Genomic DNA, 16,438 nt, shown 5'->3' on the forward strand with positions numbered 1-16,438 from the left:
ACACAACGCAACACTTCCGCCCTCCTCCGCTCCAGCACTATGACAGCCGCGGTGCATGCCGGGCGGCGGCCAGCCACAACACAACACTTTGGCCTGCCCTCTGCTCCGGCTCTCTCATATGACCGCCGCGGTGCTTGCCGGGCTTCCGCCACAACGCTACGCAACACAACACTTCCGCCCTTCTTCTCCTGCTCTCTCATATGACCGCCGCGGTGCATGCCGGGCTGCCGTCCGAGCGCTGTCTTCATATCGCTGGAGGACCGACGTCAGTGTTTGTGCTATTTAGGGGAAGATGGCGGAGGCTGCGGCTCTACCCCCTCATCGGTTCTTCTGTCACTGTTGTAAGGGAGAAGTGAGCCCCAAGCTCCCGGTAAGGCGGCCCCTTTGTCTCTCTCATTGAGTCATTATTAATACTTTACCTTTTCATAGATGACATGATGTAGGAATAACCACAGTATCAGCTGCTAGCTTGCTGCTCGGTAGCCAGCTAGCTGTGGCCCTCGGTCAGGAGCTTTGGCCCTCGGTTCTCAGGATCGTTCCCCGGGGCTCTCGTTTGTTTTCCTGAACACCGAGACATTGACAGGGTCGTCCCGTTGTTCATAGCCGACGCTGGGTCCTCGGCGGTGGTCGTTATTTTCAATGTACAGTGCTAAGCCCGGGACAAGGGCTGGTGTTGATGCCACTCAGTCTGGTCGATGTTGTGTTCTGCACACAAACAGTGGAGATGTGTCGTTGTATTGCCTTTAAAACAGCATAATGTGTCTGTCAAGGGTGCCCTCTGCGATCCTCTGCTTCTTGACCTTTTTCCTTTGGTAACACTCAAGTCGTCATGAGTTGGTATGTGCTTGCTTGATGCTTTGTTTCGTTCCAATAACGAAAGCAAAATCAAAAGGATTTAAATTAACCTTGTCAATCGCTTACATCCACACTCTAAATAATCGGTATTTGTATCGTTAGTAGTAGGCAGTTGCCCTCCTCCAATATAGATTATTTCCCCCCTGTATTGTGTGTTAAAGTAGGCCAGTTTGGTTTTACTTTCCTTCCCAGAAGGTACGTTTCGACCTGTCATTAGGAGGAGTTTCCCCTACTATTTTTATATGCATGCAAAAGCTACACTGGCCTGCCATGGTTTTGGTCATAGTTTTGATGATTGCATGCTGTCTAAAATAAAATAAAGCAAAACGTATCCTGCTTGTGTCCATGTCTGTATACAAATAACATGGATATCAGTGATATAGACTTTGTGTTGACAAAGTATGTTATTGTTATGTTTTTATGCTTGCATTATACAGTTTTTACGTCCACCAACCACTTAAAATATATATTTTTTGACTTTCTAGGAATATATTTGTCCAAGATGTGACTCGGGATTCATAGAGGAAGTAACAGAAGACTCCAGGTATTATTTTCCGAAAAAACTCAATTTCATTGATCTATTAGTGAACAATTAGCGTTGGTTTTATACAAAAGTGTTATTTATTTGGTGCCTCGCCTCATGCTGGTTTGTGTGGTCTGAGCTTGTGTCAGATTCCGCTCAACTGTCCTTGAATGCATCTTCCACTGTTATAGGTAGGATAAGGTAGAGTGCTCAGTGCATGTTGCTAATGATGTGTTTTGTCCCCTTGTGTGTCATGTCCCTCAGTCTCCTGGAGGGCGGCGCTAATGGAATCGATGACACAGCCACACAGTTTGCAGAGGTATGTGTTGTGCTTTAGGACTTCATGGGGAGGATGTCAGGCTGGCCCATGTAGAACAGAAAGGAGGATTCTTGGATATGAATTGTGTGGCATTGCAACTTCTTCTTCTCAAGTCCATGTTCCCAGTATCCCCTTGTCATCTTCTTTTGTTCATTACATTTCTGCTCTTCTGCTCTCCTTTTGTCCATCTCCACTTCTTTAGTTATGGCACCTGCTGTTTGTGGACCGGCCTTTCACAACGGATGGCGACAGCCCAGATTCCGAGCCCAGGGTCCCTGGAGGGGGTCTGGGAGGTCTCAGTGGGCTAGGGGGGCTCGGAGGGGGGCCCATTGGGGGTTCGGTTCCGGCGGGTCTAGGGGGTCCCATCGGTGGTCCGTTTGGGTCTGGGGAACACTGGGGGCCGGGGCGTCCCCCTCGCCTGCACAGCCAGCGGAGGTACCGGTCCAGAGGGAGCAGCAGACCAGACCGGTCTCCTGCGGTGGAAGGGTGAGTCAGCCTCACGCCTCCAACACCTGCCTCCACCCTGTCATCAGCTCTTGTGGCTCCCCTTAAGGCTTGTTGTTTTATATTTAGGATTGTACAACAGTTTCTGGCGGGTCTGTTTGTCAACTCTGGAGTCGCCGGGTCACCCCCTATATCATGGTATGTCCAAACTGTTCTTGGAATCCAATTAGCTATTGCTAGCCTGGTAGCTACTGGCACATCATGTGACAGTCCTAGCCTTCTGCTATATGTTGATTATTACACTGTTCCTCCAGGACAGGGATGCTGCACTCTAACCCGGGGGACTATGCCTGGGGACAGGGAGGACTAGACGCCGTAATAACGCAGGTAGACACAATGCCCACATCAGTTTTTCTTATCAGTGGGATATTTTTCTTTTGATGGATTTGAAATGTTAACAGTGCTTTTATTTGATGACGTGCGTGCAGCTGTTGGGACAGTTTGAAAACACGGGTCCGCCTCCAGCAGAGAAGGACAAGATCTCCTCCCTCCCTACCGTCCACGTCTCTCAGGAACAAGCAGGTCAGCCCCATGCCATCTCCACGCAGACACAGGACTAGAACGGACTGAATGCTAACCTTGATGGGTTCAGTGTGCTCTCATTCCCTCTATGAGCGCCTTGTATCTTCTTCAGTTCTCATTCTATCAGTGGATTTAAAACGGCAACATGTAAACATATTAATTGTGCAATAGAGACTATTAAACTACCAATATGAACTAGCACAGGAATCAGTTATACTATGAACACCATTTCTATGAATATATATACCTGTCACAACTCTTTTTCCTCAATTGTTTTTGCCAGCTTGGCTCCTCAATATGTGTCCTATTTCTCTGAACAGCACCATCAGCAATGAGACTTTGCGGGGCAGGTGCTATCTGACTCACGAGGATGTCCTCAGACTTGTGCATGACCCACTCGTCTTGCATTGCCTCCTGCCCACGTAGCCCACAATTTTGTCAACTGACGGTGTCTTATTACTATTTATTTCTGGGGTCAGTCACGATATTGGAATGAACAACTGGTTGAATCGATCGATGTCTGATCAGGACATTCATGTCTAATGACACACCAGGACTATAAATCACAATGTTAATTCTGTAATTGGCCATACATTACAAAGCCGCTGCCTTTAGTTGAGCATTAACTCCATAGTGTCTACGTGATGCTTATTAATGTCCTGTCCCCGTCTTGTGTGTGTGCAGACTGCAGTATGGAATGTCCTGTTTGCAAAGAGGACTTCTCAGTCGGGGAGCCTGTCAGACAGCTACCCTGTAATCACTTCTTCCATTCAGACTGTATAGTTCCCTGGTTGGAAATGGTAAGAGCCTTGGACAACACCTTATGACCTTAGTAAAGGGCTGTTGCAGTGTTGTGCTGGAATGTGCTGTTTTTGGCAAGTTAATGCCTTAAAAGCATCGGATTGCTGGGAAGAATTGGAGAATAATATGTATAGGGTCGTCCACAGCATCGATACTTTGTAAGTCAAAGCGAAAATCCAACTAGAGTAAGCTCTCAGTATGTTGGCATCTAGTCAGTATGTTGCTACTGCATAGGTCAGGTTTAAAGGGCTCAGTAAACTCTGTGTTGGTTAACTGGAGTTCCAGGTACAATTTGAGAAAAACTAACTGAGGTGTTTTCAATGCTCTCCTCTCCTTCCCTGACAGCATGACACGTGTCCAGTGTGCAGGAAGGGCTTGAATGGAGAGGACAGCAGTAGCCAGCCTCCCCCAGAGTCCCCCTCCCTCGCCACGGACTCGAGAACACAGGAGAGATGGTCCTTCTGAGTCGCACACATTCCCCCGCCCCCCCCCCCCCCACCCCACCCCCCATCTATGTTCACAGAAGTACCCATTTCTTCTCCTCTCCCCTTCATCACTACTACAAAAAATAAACATTTGCTTTGGTTTTCCCTTGAAATATTCCTATAACCATGTACTCTGGACACACGCGCTGTGCTACATGTTTTCTTCTCATACTGACCTCGACGACCAGCCCAGGTGCAGTATATCTCGCCGTCGATTTCCAGAGACAAAACTAAGTTGATTCCTCTGTGTCCTCTCACCATACCTTGTTTTTTTTTCCAGCCTGAAAATTGCACTGCTGTAATACACTGTTGTCATGGAAGCTCTCTCTGTATTCCACATGTTTTGTCTCTCTTCTGCACTCAGCTCTGCTGAAGTGGAGTCTCCTAAAGTCTTATGTTCTACATCAGACACAACACTTTTGCATTGGTTTATCTGTTTTCCTCCAAGAAAAATATGGCAAATAATGGCTTTACAGAGGGCCACCAACGGAGGTTGTGAAGGAGTATGAGGGTAAAGGTATGGTCTTGTCTCTGGTGACATCTAAAAGACGAAGGATTTTTAAGGAGAATGCGGGCCCAAGGTCTCCCAGATAGGGTAAACCCTGTTTTGTTTCTTCTGTCATTGACATCCAGGCGTTTGTTCTGCTGTATATATATAAAAAAGATGTCATCTCTGCTCATCATTTTATTAATTGGTTAACAACTTGTCTTTTCTTTCACATTTGTATCACTTTTTTATGTAAATACTTTTAGTCCAATTTATCGTTTGAAAAGAAAAAACACTGCGAATGAAAAAAAAAAAAGTGAAATCTGATTATCAAAATATGTATATTATATATATGAAAAAATGTATGTTATAATAAATTGGAACAAATGTTGTATTTGGCTGCAGTACTTCCTGTACATTCATCCGATTTATCCATGCCCAAACATCGTTTGCATGTAATCAACCCTTGAATCAACCTGTATTTTCAGATTTAGCCTACATCCTGCTGTCTGGGTTATTAATGGATGACAACACCAAATAGGCAGCAGCTTTGATGGATCCTTTAGAACAGACCCCATTAATTTCCATCACTACTCCTATAAATAAATGGGCAATTTTCCATACAATAGGTAATTACATTATTGACAAATCAGTTCCCATTGTTTTCTCAACAAAACAGTATGAACATTATGCAAATTATGTACATTATAAAAATAATAAAGTGAATGTCTGGCTGCAGGCACACTTTAGTTTTGATTTAAACATTAGTACTAATGCGTTCCATTAGTATGCTTTGTATCCAAAACCCTAGAACAATCCTAATGGGTTTGCATTCATTTTTCACTGTTTGCATTCAGTTTATTCAAAGTCAGCAGGTTTTTTCCAATGTCTTAATTTCAAGTAATCATTTGAGCTGCAACCTTTTTAAGATAGCTGAGATTAGGCTTACATTTTTGGTATTTATTTGTGGTAAGACCAAACCTATGTCCTCTTGATGCCCTTTACACCTTAGTCCAGTGTCTGTGCATCTCTGGTGGTTGCAGGCAAGTTTAACAGTTGACATGTTAAACATGTGATGTTAAGTACAGTGGGCTTGTCAGTGTGTGTGTTGTGTGTACATCAGGTTGTGTTTGTGGGGGTGTCTTGTCAGTGTGTGTATTTTGTGTAAATCAGTTTGTGTTTGCGTGAGTGTCTTGTCAGTTTGTGTATTTTGTGTACATCAGGTTGTGTTTGTGTGGGTGTCATGTCAGTGTGTGTTGTGTGTGCATCAGGTTGTGTTTGCGTGGGTGTCATGTCAGTGTGTGTTCATCGGGTTTTGTTTGTGTGGGTGTCATGTCAGTGTGTGTTCCAGGCGAGCGTCAGCAGAGATCTAGGGGGCGCTGTAGAGGGAATGAAGCCCACCGAATGGTCCCACACCTCGAACTGGACCTCCAATGCTGACCTATTACACACAGACAAACACAATCCTGATTCTCACATTAGTGTCTAGGGTTAGGGTTATCGACCACATATCCACGACCCCTACCGGTTCAGTATGATGAGCACCACAGAGCCATCTGGTCTGATGAAGGCTGAGAACTCAAGGGTGGTCTCCTTACTGGCAGACAAGCCCACTCTGCGAGACCCCTTGAGCAGGAACTTACTATGGACCACAGAAATAACATGTTATGAAGGAATTATAATCATGGACAATTAAAGGCGTAAGAAATTAAAGTTTCTTCTATGTTCTTGTTTCTCCTGTCATGCCCTAAATGAGCAGACTAAAAAATATGCATCACTAAACAGAGCGGTCCACTACCCCTCCCATCTCATACACCAAATAACAGTAGTTGGGTGTTACCTGAAGTGAGCCATGCTGTAGAAGGACGGCTGCTTGTAGAACACATCTTGTTTTTGGTTCACTATGATGGGACTGTCCACAAAGTTATTGACCCAGTTTGGTCCACCGCCCGGGTCCAAGGCCAGGTTCCAGTCGGTCCAGCCGACCACATAGTGGTTGAGGTCCTTGAGGTCAACCACACAGAGAACAATCACACCAGGCACAGGGAAGGGCCCAGCGTGCGGTTTCCCATGTCCTATGGGGATGGCACACGCACACTAAATCCCTTGTGATGCCATGCAAACTGCTAAACCAAATGAAGGCAGACAAGGTAACAATGTGCCCTCCTTGGCTGTGGAAAGCATTCGGAAGAGTGTGTCATACATTGTTCACACTGATATTTTACTGTACTCTCAGGGCAGGATAGTTTAGTTGTTTGGGTGTGTTGTTCAAGGTATTGGGTGGGTTCCAACTCCATTCAGCATTCTTCAACAAGATCCCTGACCTCTACCTGCTCTTTTATGACCCATATCTGACTTCAAAAATCGCTTTTGATACGTTCCGCTCCTCAACAGCTAAACAGGGCCGTCCAACATGGGTAACTGGAGCCAGAGTGGGAGGCCGCTGAGGCCACCTACCTGGAGGATGCTAGCGGCATACTGCTCCGCCCTCTCCCAGCTGCCCAGCTTCACCCCTCTGTCCACCGGGCTCCAGCCGGCGCAGGCCTCCGTGCCGAACAGGTAGTACTCTGGGAAGAGGTGGTGGGTGGTGCCCAGGCTTATCTCTGCGGGGACGAGGCTGTCCAGGTACCAGTGGACCGCCACGCCGTGTATGTAGCGCCCCGCCTCAACGTCACTGAGGACCTGGGGGGGAACAGGGGGGGTTGAGTAAGAGGCATTTGATGCAAATACATTTCACGCTCATGCGACCATTTAAATGCAGAGAGTCTCTAAAATTAATCAGTGAATGTCTGGTATTTTTACATCATAAATCTGAAATTTTAAATAAATCTACAGTTGACTAATCCATTTACTGAAATGATCAGTACTGTTAAACATTTATCAGGTACAAATACCAAAAAGGTTGCAGCTGAGAGCTTCAGGAATGCTCTGCTTTGGATTACACAATGAATACTAAAGTTTTTCTTGGCTGCCAATTAAGGGCAATGGTAAAAAGCTCTATGCTGCTCTGCCCCGTTACACTGTGTCTGGTGGTCTCACCACTTTAGCCCAGTAGGGCAGCAACAGCCGGTTGTCGTCCAGAATGAGGATGTGTGTGTGGGGGTGAACGGAAGCCGTGACAGCAGGGCCCAGGTCCATAGCCACCCAGTCTCTCTGCTCCTCCGCCGTGAAGCCCATGGCCTGGAAACTTTAGGGACACATAACCATGAACACATCAGTCCTTCCCTTCCTCTAGGTAAACCGGGTAGATACCTATGGTCATTCAAGTTGAGAGGTTGCAAAAAACTGCAGTGGATGACCTGTAGTTTGTCATTTGTCCAGCAGAGGGCTCATTCCCAGTGGTCAAGGCCCAGAACAACAGATTGTGCTTAGCATACTCCTCCAGGAACCTACAGGAGGAGACACACACGTCATCCGGTCCTCTTGCATCTTGTTATGTCTTATCCTACTGGGGTCCAGCAACATATATTCATGTCTGCATGTTGTTACCTAACGTAGTACTGAGCCCAAGTCTTGTGCTCCTTGCCCCCCGGCTGCCCTTTGAGGGACCCCTTCCCCGTCAGAGCACCGTTGGTCTTGAGCCAGGCGGGGGCGCTCCAGGCGCTGGCCAGCAGGGCCAGGGGCTGGGGGGACATGGCCTGAGCCCGCTGCAGCAGGGGTATCTGGACAGAGAGAGACGACAGGTGAGACGGGTGCTGCAGAAGTAGTGTGTGTGTGTGTGTGTGTGTGTGTGTGTGTGTGTGTGTGTGTGTGTGTGTGTGTGTGAGTAAATGTGAAAGAGAGAGATGGAGAGTGAGTGAGTGCACGAGTGAATGAACGAGTGAGGAACCTTCATATTGGTGTCTTCTGGGGCTAGAGTGAAGTTCTCCAGACCGTAGTCTCCAGGTGTGTCTGCGTACGTGTACAGACGGAGGGAGAAGTCACAGCTGGCCATGGGCACCCGCACAACAGTGTAGCCAATACCTACAGAACACATACCATGAACATTGTTGGGGAGTAACGGAATACATGTGCCGGCGTTACCTATTCAGAATATAAATTATAGCTAACTGTATTCCGTTACAGTTAAAATTTAAATAGTTGGTATTTACAATACAGTTACATTATTGAAATCAATGGATTACATTACATACTTCTGTTTCAGCAGTTTATTTGTGCTTTCACACCAACAGCATTTAGTGCACACTAAACGAGTTTGGTCCCTTTGGTTCGGTACGTTTGCATTGGTGTGAATGCAACCACCTCACTTCGATGTGAACCAAATCAGCCGACCGAGACCTCCCTGAACAGCTGGTCTCGGTTCGCTTCCAAATGAACCCTGGCACGGTTCACTTGAGATGTGAAAGCGAACGCACCTCGTTCCGATCCAGTTCTACAAAGCATATGCCTCTTTGGACGTAACAGGCATTCCGCTCAGCGTGCATTATGGGAATTATTGTTTGATTAGCGGTGACTCCAAGACTAGCAGCAAATTGTTGGACCGTCTGGGAATTTGGACAGACACTCACATAAAACGTATGCTGGAAAACACACAAAAAAATGCTGATGCATTTAACATATTCAGCACCAGGATGAGGGAGAAGGAGTTCGACCCAGAACTTTTTGTCCAATGATTGAACGATATTCTCTCTCTCTCTCTCTCTCTCTCTCTCTCTCTCTCTCTCTCTCTCTCTCTCTCTCTCTCTCTCTCTCTCTCTGCGATTTTATAGGCAACACCTATGCACTTAGCTCAGTGAAAAAAATGTTAGATGTAATAGCAAATATCTTTCGCATGAACATACCCTTATAGTCTTTGTTCCACTACAGCAAATTATATAAAATAGTGCACTTTCAGGGAGACTTGGGCTTAACACATTCAGCCAGTTTGAACAGAAGAACACACCAGAATAGGCCTATTTAGTAAACATGATTTGATGCCACATTCCTACACTTATAAAATGCCTTCAATGTGGAAGTAATACAAGTATTCAGAATGCAATACTCATTGAGTGATGAAATGGAATACGTTACATGTTACATTTTTGGGCATGTATTCTGTATTCTGTAACTGGATATATTTTAAAAGTATCCTTCCCAACACTGACCATGAACAATGACTATTGAGCCATTATATCGATGAGACACGCATAGATGTAAGGATCATGTGTTCTCTTGACCCACCGTCAGGGGAGAAGTACTGGCGCAGGAGCTGGTCCTGGGTGGCGGGGGAGAGGGACAGAATGTTCACAGCAGCGGCATCTGTCATGGCCCCTCCAAAGCCCCGGACCTCCTGATACTTCTGGAAAGGAACGATAGTTAACCTGAGACCTGGAAGACATAGGAACATAGGTTTAAGTCAATGTGTACAGTGCAGATACGCCAAGTTTCATGTCATATGCACAATAAATTCCATGAGTGGAAGTGGTTCATTGTCAAGAAATTCTTGTATCCTCAACCGTTTAACCTAACGATATTGATTGTCTTGTGGATTATTAGTTCGAGCCACTTGTTATGACCATTGGCGGTATAGAAGAGGCTGTACCCTATTCACCCTCCCATCTGCTACTCACCCACTGCAGTGCTATTCTTGATGACTTGGCCATGGACCTGTTCCAGCCTGCTGCCCGCCTTGCTGCTCAGGAAGGCAGTGAACTGGCCCAGTGAGGGCACAGTCAACGGCCCCACGCTGTCACAGTATGTGGAATTACACTCGCACACCACAGAGCCATGGCCGAAGTCTCGGGACAGACACCTATTATCTCCTGGACAAATACAAACACATTTGTATCGATTCAAATATCAATCCTACCTAAGAAATGTTAATTGACAAATATGATGAGTCAAATAGTGCTGGTTTACCTGAGGAAAGCGTAAATGCGGTCAAGAGTACCATAACCAAAATGTCTCTTTCTAACAGAGACATTGTGTCTACAACGAAGGGTTCTCAGTGAGCTCCTAATTACAGTCTGACTATAAAGCAGAACTGAGTTCACATCTCTTCCTGCGTCAGCTCACTTATCCAATGAAGTGCAGATGATCTTGTTGCAGACTCACACGTTTCATCCTCCAACAGAGGTCCAACTCTGCCCACTAAAATTCGAGACTTGCCCTTCAATTACATTGAACGCATACATTCACATGCTTTTGGGAGTTTCTCTTGATTTGTTTTTGCCAAAGTTGTGCTGGAGGTGGAGAATCCAATCAGGTGATCTCCAGTAACGTCACGTGATCAACTGCACGATTTGCGTCCACCTCCAGGGGGAGCTGGAGTGTATTTGGACATGTTCCATGATATCTGATCCACTTCTCCAAGATGGTTTCTTATCATAGGCAACCTCCTTATTATCATGCTTTACATCATGGAATAAAATATGGTAGTGTATTCGATTACAGGTTGGTTGGTTGTAATGTGCCACTGACAAATAACCGCCTTCAAACAAATGCATGTTTACCTTTTTTATTATTTATTTATAACATTTTATAACAAAACATTCAACAAAATGTACAGAGAACGACATTGATGGAGGGACCTGATGCATCAGTCTGTATTCGGGGTATGGCTTGGGCATGTCGTTATGATCGTATTTAGGAAGTGTCTTCAGAGGTAAGCACAGAGCCTCTCCAACGCAGACGGATTTCTGTTGCTCATGAACACCAGTTCCTTCTTCCCCTCCTCGGTCCTACCTGGTGAAGACAACAACAAGAAGGGGTTGAGCACATGCAAGGCCGGCCCTATACACCTGGGGGCCCTTAGCAGGATCATTTTGGGGTCAGAATTACTTCATTTTAGGTTATCATGATCATACCTCTATACAGTCTATTGGAAAGACATCGTGTCAGAATTCTTAATTTCACCATTGTTTTCTCAAACTAATATGAGCTGTATGTTTATAATGTTTCCTTTCTTGTTAAGTAAATTGCTTTGTGTATTCAAAATAGATAAAAATAAAAAGAAGAATTATATATAAATAGAAAAAAATACAGCGCTCTTGGGGGCCCCCTGTCGGGGGCCGACAGGGGGCCGCTTAGGTCGGGGCCCTAAGCGGCCGCTTAGTTTGCGTATAGGGAGGGCCGGCTCTGAGCATACGGTAGACAACTATGTCATGTAATGTGCCGTGTAATGTAAAAATAGATGAAACCATTCACAACAGTGTGGCCTACTTTGTGGGTGCTGCAGCCACTGGCGGTCCTGGTAGTACAGGTAGCAGCTCTCAAACTCCTTCTCGCTGTAATTGGAGACGGTCACCGGGACAAATGGATCCATTCTGTCAAAGCCCTCCTGGGGAGCAACACAACAACACATGGGCAGATGGGAAGTTAATGTCCTGGGAAGCCTGGATGGAGCCCATACATCACATTTTTATTTATTTATCATATGCAATGGTCAGTCATGCTTTGCTTAAAAACCACTGATTTAAATTCAGTATAAGCAAACACATACACAGCTTGACCTCTTCAGCTACTGACTCAATGATATGATACATTTGGGTCAGAGTTTATTGGAGGGGGTTGAGGGGCTGTTGGGTATACCGACCTCTCCCAGCAGAACATGAGGCAGGTAGGCGGTCTTAGGGGTGTAGAGCGACCCGGTCTGGGACAGGGCAGTGATGATGGCTCCTCCACACTGTGACGGGGGCAGACCGAATGAAATTATTAGAAATTAGGTAAAAGAAAGAAAAAAATATAATCATAAAAAACATCCATGTTGTCATTTGGATTCCTCACCCAGTCATTTTTCACCAGCTTCCTCAGGTTATGCATCAAAGTCAGTTCCTCTATAGATACCTGAGACAAAGATAAACACATCCAATATCACAGAAAAGCCAGTGGAAATAAACTAATCTGTGGAGCCTAAAAAGCTTATTTTCTACCATTTGCTATTTACCAGTGTTTAGTTACTTAATCGTACAGCGTATGTCGTTAAGGAGCAGGTAGGGGTTGGTAAGACATCTTACAACTAGGCTACGGATATGGGAGAATCAAACCCAGAACCTTTTTGTCTGAGAGTGAAACACCCCCACACTGGGACACCCCCACAGTGCACTACTCTGCCCACCCCCTATGCCTCCCTCTCTCTCTCTCAGGTAACCGTACAGGGCTCTTATCCTCCTTCTTGATGGTTGATCTTCCCCAGAGGGCGTTGAGCCCGTCTACAGCCACGGCCATCCTGAAGCCCCCCTCCGGCTGGCCGCTCTGCAGCCGCAGCTCCTTGATGACCGCGCCCACCACATCACTGCTGCTCTTCACACGGGTAATGCCCTGAGGAGGAACAATATGCACGCCGTGCTATTAATGTGAAAGGGGAGCTATTTTGACGCAATGAGCAATATGTCGTGTTTATTGACATATTGGTATGTCGATAAACACGTTTAAGATTTAAGTTTAAGATTTGCATATAGGGCTTGTACATCATGATGTCATATCCAGGGCTGATAGGAAGTGAAATTATCTGTGCCTGAAATGATCAAACACATTCGAAGACACCATAGAGAATTGCCAATTTTAGAGAATTGCTCCTTTTATTGTTGTCAATTCATGACAACAATAAAAGGAGCGGAACTCGCACACCATGTAGCCGATGCAACAATACGTTTTTACTGCATAAAAGTGTAAAGTGCTACCCAAAGAGCGTGCAAAACGTTTTCAGTCCCATTCAGACCATCCTCAGTGCAAACATACAAAGGTTTTAGACTTCCTTATAAAGACTACGCCTAGTTGGTGGCAGACATGTCAATCAAAAGGTCAGGTAGATTGACTAGACATTTTAAAAGGCACCGCTCACCTATTTTCACTTTTCTTGACAACATACATGGCCGAGCTCAAGCCTGGCACCAGGCCTGAACTCTATCAGGCCTGCATATCGCATCGACCGTCTCTAATTTCATGACACATTGGAGCTTGGGTATGTGATTGGTAGTCATGGTCTTTGGTCAGCGTTTAGTAATTAATTGTGACCTTATTTTTCCTTATGGGGATTTTTCATTATGAGATCAATTTAAAATACATGAATAATATCAGTATGAATACGTCCACTACTCAACCCTATAAGGAGGACTCACCTGATCCACGAGCTCCCCTAACGGTCGTCCCTCCTCTGTGAACTCCCTCTTGGTCCAGACGTAGCGATGCCTGGTCTGAATCTGGAGGGCAACATAAGTTAATGCACCACCCCAGGGAATCTCAACACTGAGTCTCACTATCCGGTGGTGAGGTGGTTACCTTTGAGAGGAACTGCTCGTTGGTGACCCTGAAGTTACGGAGCCAGTTGGTGGCCTGGAGGGGCTGGTCGAATCGAGAGCTGTTGTACGACGAGGGCAGCAGCTCCTTGCAGTTCTTCACCCAGAGGTGGGCTGCACATGGGAGGTAGGAAGAAAAGGCATGAATGCGGGTCAGATATTGGCATGTACCTGTATGCTGTATGAGTAAACATGTTGTGTGAGTTTATGCCAAGCTCATGCTCATGGATACTATATAGGTCTAGTATTGTATGTGTGTTTCATGGTTTCTTATTGATCTACTTGTGCCGTATTTGTATGCAATTTATTAAATGGATCATCTAATTGAAAACGAGGATATCGGAATAGACACTCAAATAAAGCATCTTTGTCATGTGTTGGGATGCTACGTTGATTAGAATAAATTCCCTTAACTACTACGGTAAATACTGACTAGTCATTATAATGGTACATGATGAGTGTGTTTGTATGTGTATTTATATTTATATATGTGTGTGTGTGTGTGTGTGTGTGTCTCACCGTCAGGTATATGAACCACCAGCCATCCTTGTGTAGAGCAGTAGTGAACCGTGTGACAGAGGGACATTGTCTTTCCACTGCCTTTCACTCCATCTAGCCAGTCGTTCAAGGACTAAAACGAGATCACCAGAACTGATGAAAACTAAAAAAGATTTATTTTAGAAGCGTCTCATCTGAGTATTTATGTCTGAAGGATACAAAAGAGGAAGCGCAGGGCGGGTTTGCTGTAGTCGGCTCTCTTCAAGTAGGAGATGACTTCCAAGGCGGGCAGCCTCACCATCACGCAGCCTTCATTGAAGGTCTTCATCTACACACAGATACAAGAGCTTGATAAATATAGTTTAATGGGGTCGAAGATCAGCAGGGGACAGAGAGTGCTCATATGGAGCGCCTGAAGTATAGAGCAAAGTCTGGTACTGGGGCCATGCCAATCTACTGCCTTCTTCATTGTGTCGATTCCTTTAACTGTCTTGTAGCCTTGCAGTCCACTTCCCCCATAGTGTATTGAAAATTTACTTGGTCTTTCCCGCCAGGGCTGACTTAAGCCATGGCCAATCCTCTCTGATCTTGTTGTTACTGCCCATGATGTGAAAGTTTCCCTCTAAGAATCATGTACACCCATTATCTCAATGAATATATGCTTGGTAAATCGCTGCCTGTATCTTCATTATCTAAAATAAAATACTTTGCTGTCAAGAAGTTCCCTAAAAGTTAATCTTCATCGGTGGAACCGTCTATGCAACCCCAACTCAAAATCCATTTCTTCACCCTCATATGGTTCCTAGGGGTGTTCCTCAGCTCTCAGTTAATCCAAACTGACCTGTTAGCCAGCACTAGCAAACCCTTGCCGCCCCCCTTTGGGGGCTAGGGTTAGGCGGTCTCATAAATAACTGGCTTGTTAAGCCCTTTGATACCAACTCTTGAGGGCTATATAAGGCTTTATAAATTAAATTGACTCGAGGAAACTTAAAAACAAAAGACAAACCAATTCTTGAGTATCAAAGATGCTATAACCCCTACCTGAAGTTGGAAGCGCGCAGGTAGGCCATGAGGAAACACCGTCTGAATGTGGGCAGATGGAAGGGTGTAGTACTGACCCACATGGTTCTCCAACTGACAAGCCTGCCAGAGGACAAGAATCATTGGATCCACAGTCCAACACACACAAACCAAGGTCAGCTGAACCAATACCAACTTACAGATGCATCATTCCATCACAATCCATTACAATCACATTCAACTTAGTCATGTGATCAAGTGCACCTTCTACATTTGAAAGCATTTGTCATAACGTCTCAGAGACATGGTTGACGCTTACAGGATCGCTCTCCTGGGTCCTGAAGATGGAGAAGGGTTCGGGGTTCCTCTCTGGTTCTACTGCCAATGCCTCCTGCAGATGTCGACACCCACTGGTATGAATGGACCGAGCACACGCTACCTGTTAACAGTATTAAAATAATACACATTGGAAACAACAAGGTATGGGCATCATCGTGGAGCCTTTAAAAATAGGGCATTTGACCTAGTTAAACACTTGCCAGTTATACATATTTACATATTTATCACCCGTCACAAATAATAACGAGTCGTATTCAATGCACCAGAGCTGAGGTTGTCCAAACAAATTACCTGACATTGAACTTACCGTTTGTCGGAGTCTGAAGGACACTCTCTGCAGAGCCATGGTCTGAAAGAGAAACGATCGAAGGAGTGTTGATCATTTATATATATTTTCGTAATTGATCAGTGTTGTTTATTAAAAGCAGGCATGGCTAACAGTTTAGGATCACCGTAACCTTGTGCCGGCTACATATGGGGCTGACAGCTTAACCGAGAAACATTAACAGTAACACGTGAAAGACAGCACTACAGCGGCCATGGCCAACCACTCACCGGACGATCAGTGTATTATTGATGATTATGGCAGACACGGTTATACTTATATGAGATATGTCCCTGGTATGACGTTCAGCAACAGAACGATACAAGTCCTTGTCAATGTGGTCGACCCGTTTTGGGTATCGCCATCATTCTCTGCAGACACGGAAGTTGCGTCACAGCTGGTACGTAAAGGTGGATGGTGGAGGTGGACAACATACACATATGTTGTTTGTGGATTTAAATATTTTTTCATGGAAAGAAAACAAAAAAAATCGCGAACAAGTTTGATAATGTTAGGTTTTGTGTGAGGCCACTTTGTGAACTACA

At 45.3% G+C, this 16,438-nt stretch overlaps 3 protein-coding genes across 4 annotated transcripts; 1 reads left to right on the plus strand and 2 right to left on the minus strand.

Moving 5' to 3' along the window:
- The first annotated feature begins 257 nt into the window (after positions 1-257).
- rnf115a (ring finger protein 115a) lies at positions 258-4,890 on the plus strand. Its single transcript, XM_079742414.1, has 9 exons — positions 258-370; positions 1,341-1,399; positions 1,643-1,697; positions 1,900-2,183; positions 2,271-2,339; positions 2,456-2,528; positions 2,630-2,723; positions 3,408-3,523; positions 3,870-4,890. Exons 1-9 carry the CDS (start codon positions 293-295, stop codon positions 3,987-3,989), a joined length of 948 nt encoding a protein of 315 aa, XP_079598540.1. The 5' UTR covers positions 258-292; the 3' UTR covers positions 3,990-4,890.
- A 152-nt stretch (positions 4,891-5,042) lies between these two features.
- On the minus strand, positions 5,043-10,668 carry gba1 (glucosylceramidase beta 1). Of its 2 annotated transcripts, none has more exons than XM_079742396.1 (11): positions 10,335-10,668; positions 10,046-10,237; positions 9,657-9,803; positions 8,326-8,459; positions 7,986-8,158; positions 7,796-7,885; positions 7,536-7,683; positions 6,954-7,178; positions 6,337-6,500; positions 6,022-6,138; positions 5,043-5,937 (listed from the first exon to the last, which is right to left on the minus strand). In XM_079742396.1, exons 1-11 carry the CDS (start codon positions 10,396-10,398, stop codon positions 5,832-5,834), a joined length of 1,560 nt encoding a protein of 519 aa, XP_079598522.1. In that variant the 5' UTR covers positions 10,399-10,668; the 3' UTR covers positions 5,043-5,831. The 2 variants fall into 2 exon arrangements, with proteins under 2 accessions (XP_079598522.1, XP_079598523.1); XM_079742397.1 differs by having other exon boundaries at positions 5,841-5,962.
- A 265-nt stretch (positions 10,669-10,933) lies between these two features.
- On the minus strand, positions 10,934-16,261 carry dap3 (death associated protein 3). The gene is made up of 13 exons (XM_079757831.1): positions 16,124-16,261; positions 15,876-15,917; positions 15,549-15,668; positions 15,251-15,352; positions 14,429-14,537; positions 14,231-14,323; positions 13,695-13,825; positions 13,535-13,615; positions 12,570-12,734; positions 12,201-12,260; positions 12,010-12,099; positions 11,637-11,754; positions 10,934-11,159 (listed from the first exon to the last, which is right to left on the minus strand). The coding sequence occupies exons 2-13, from the start codon at positions 15,912-15,914 to the stop codon at positions 11,074-11,076; spliced, it is 1,194 nt and encodes a 397-aa protein (XP_079613957.1). The 5' UTR covers positions 15,915-15,917; positions 16,124-16,261; the 3' UTR covers positions 10,934-11,073.
- Between the last annotated feature and the right edge of the window lie 177 nt (positions 16,262-16,438).

Source organism: Pollachius pollachius (genome assembly GCF_949987615.1).
Source record: "Pollachius pollachius genome assembly, chromosome: 1".
Taxonomy (NCBI): Eukaryota; Metazoa; Chordata; class Actinopteri; order Gadiformes; family Gadidae; genus Pollachius; species Pollachius pollachius.

Bases quoted from the DNA above. Each gene is read 5' to 3' on its own strand.
- rnf115a (XM_079742414.1), top strand. From the start codon at position 293: ATGGCGGAGGCTGCGGCTCTACCCCCTCATCGGTTCTTCTGTCACTGT. The intron at 371-1,340 runs GTAAGGCGGCCC...TTGACTTTCTAG, and splicing joins AAGTGAGCCCCAAGCTCCCG to GAATATATTTGTCCAAGATG. The intron at 2,529-2,629 runs GTAGACACAATG...ACGTGCGTGCAG, and splicing joins TAGACGCCGTAATAACGCAG to CTGTTGGGACAGTTTGAAAA.
- gba1 (XM_079742396.1), bottom strand. From the start codon at position 10,398: ATGTCTCTGTTAGAAAGAGACATTTTGGTTATGGTACTCTTGACCGCA. The intron at 7,684-7,795 runs GTCATCCACTGC...GTGTCCCTAAAG, and splicing joins GGACAAATGACAAACTACAG to TTTCCAGGCCATGGGCTTCA. The intron at 6,501-6,953 runs GTAGGTGGCCTC...GTTGACCTCAAG, and splicing joins ATGCCGCTAGCATCCTCCAG to GACCTCAACCACTATGTGGT.
- dap3 (XM_079757831.1), bottom strand. From the start codon at position 15,914: ATGGCTCTGCAGAGAGTGTCCTTCAGACTCCGACAAACG. The intron at 15,353-15,548 runs GTAAGCGTCAAC...GTCCTCTGGCAG, and splicing joins GGACCCAGGAGAGCGATCCT to GCTTGTCAGTTGGAGAACCA. The intron at 13,826-14,230 runs GTGAGACACACA...TCCCATGTGCAG, and splicing joins GGTGGTTCATATACCTGACG to CCCACCTCTGGGTGAAGAAC.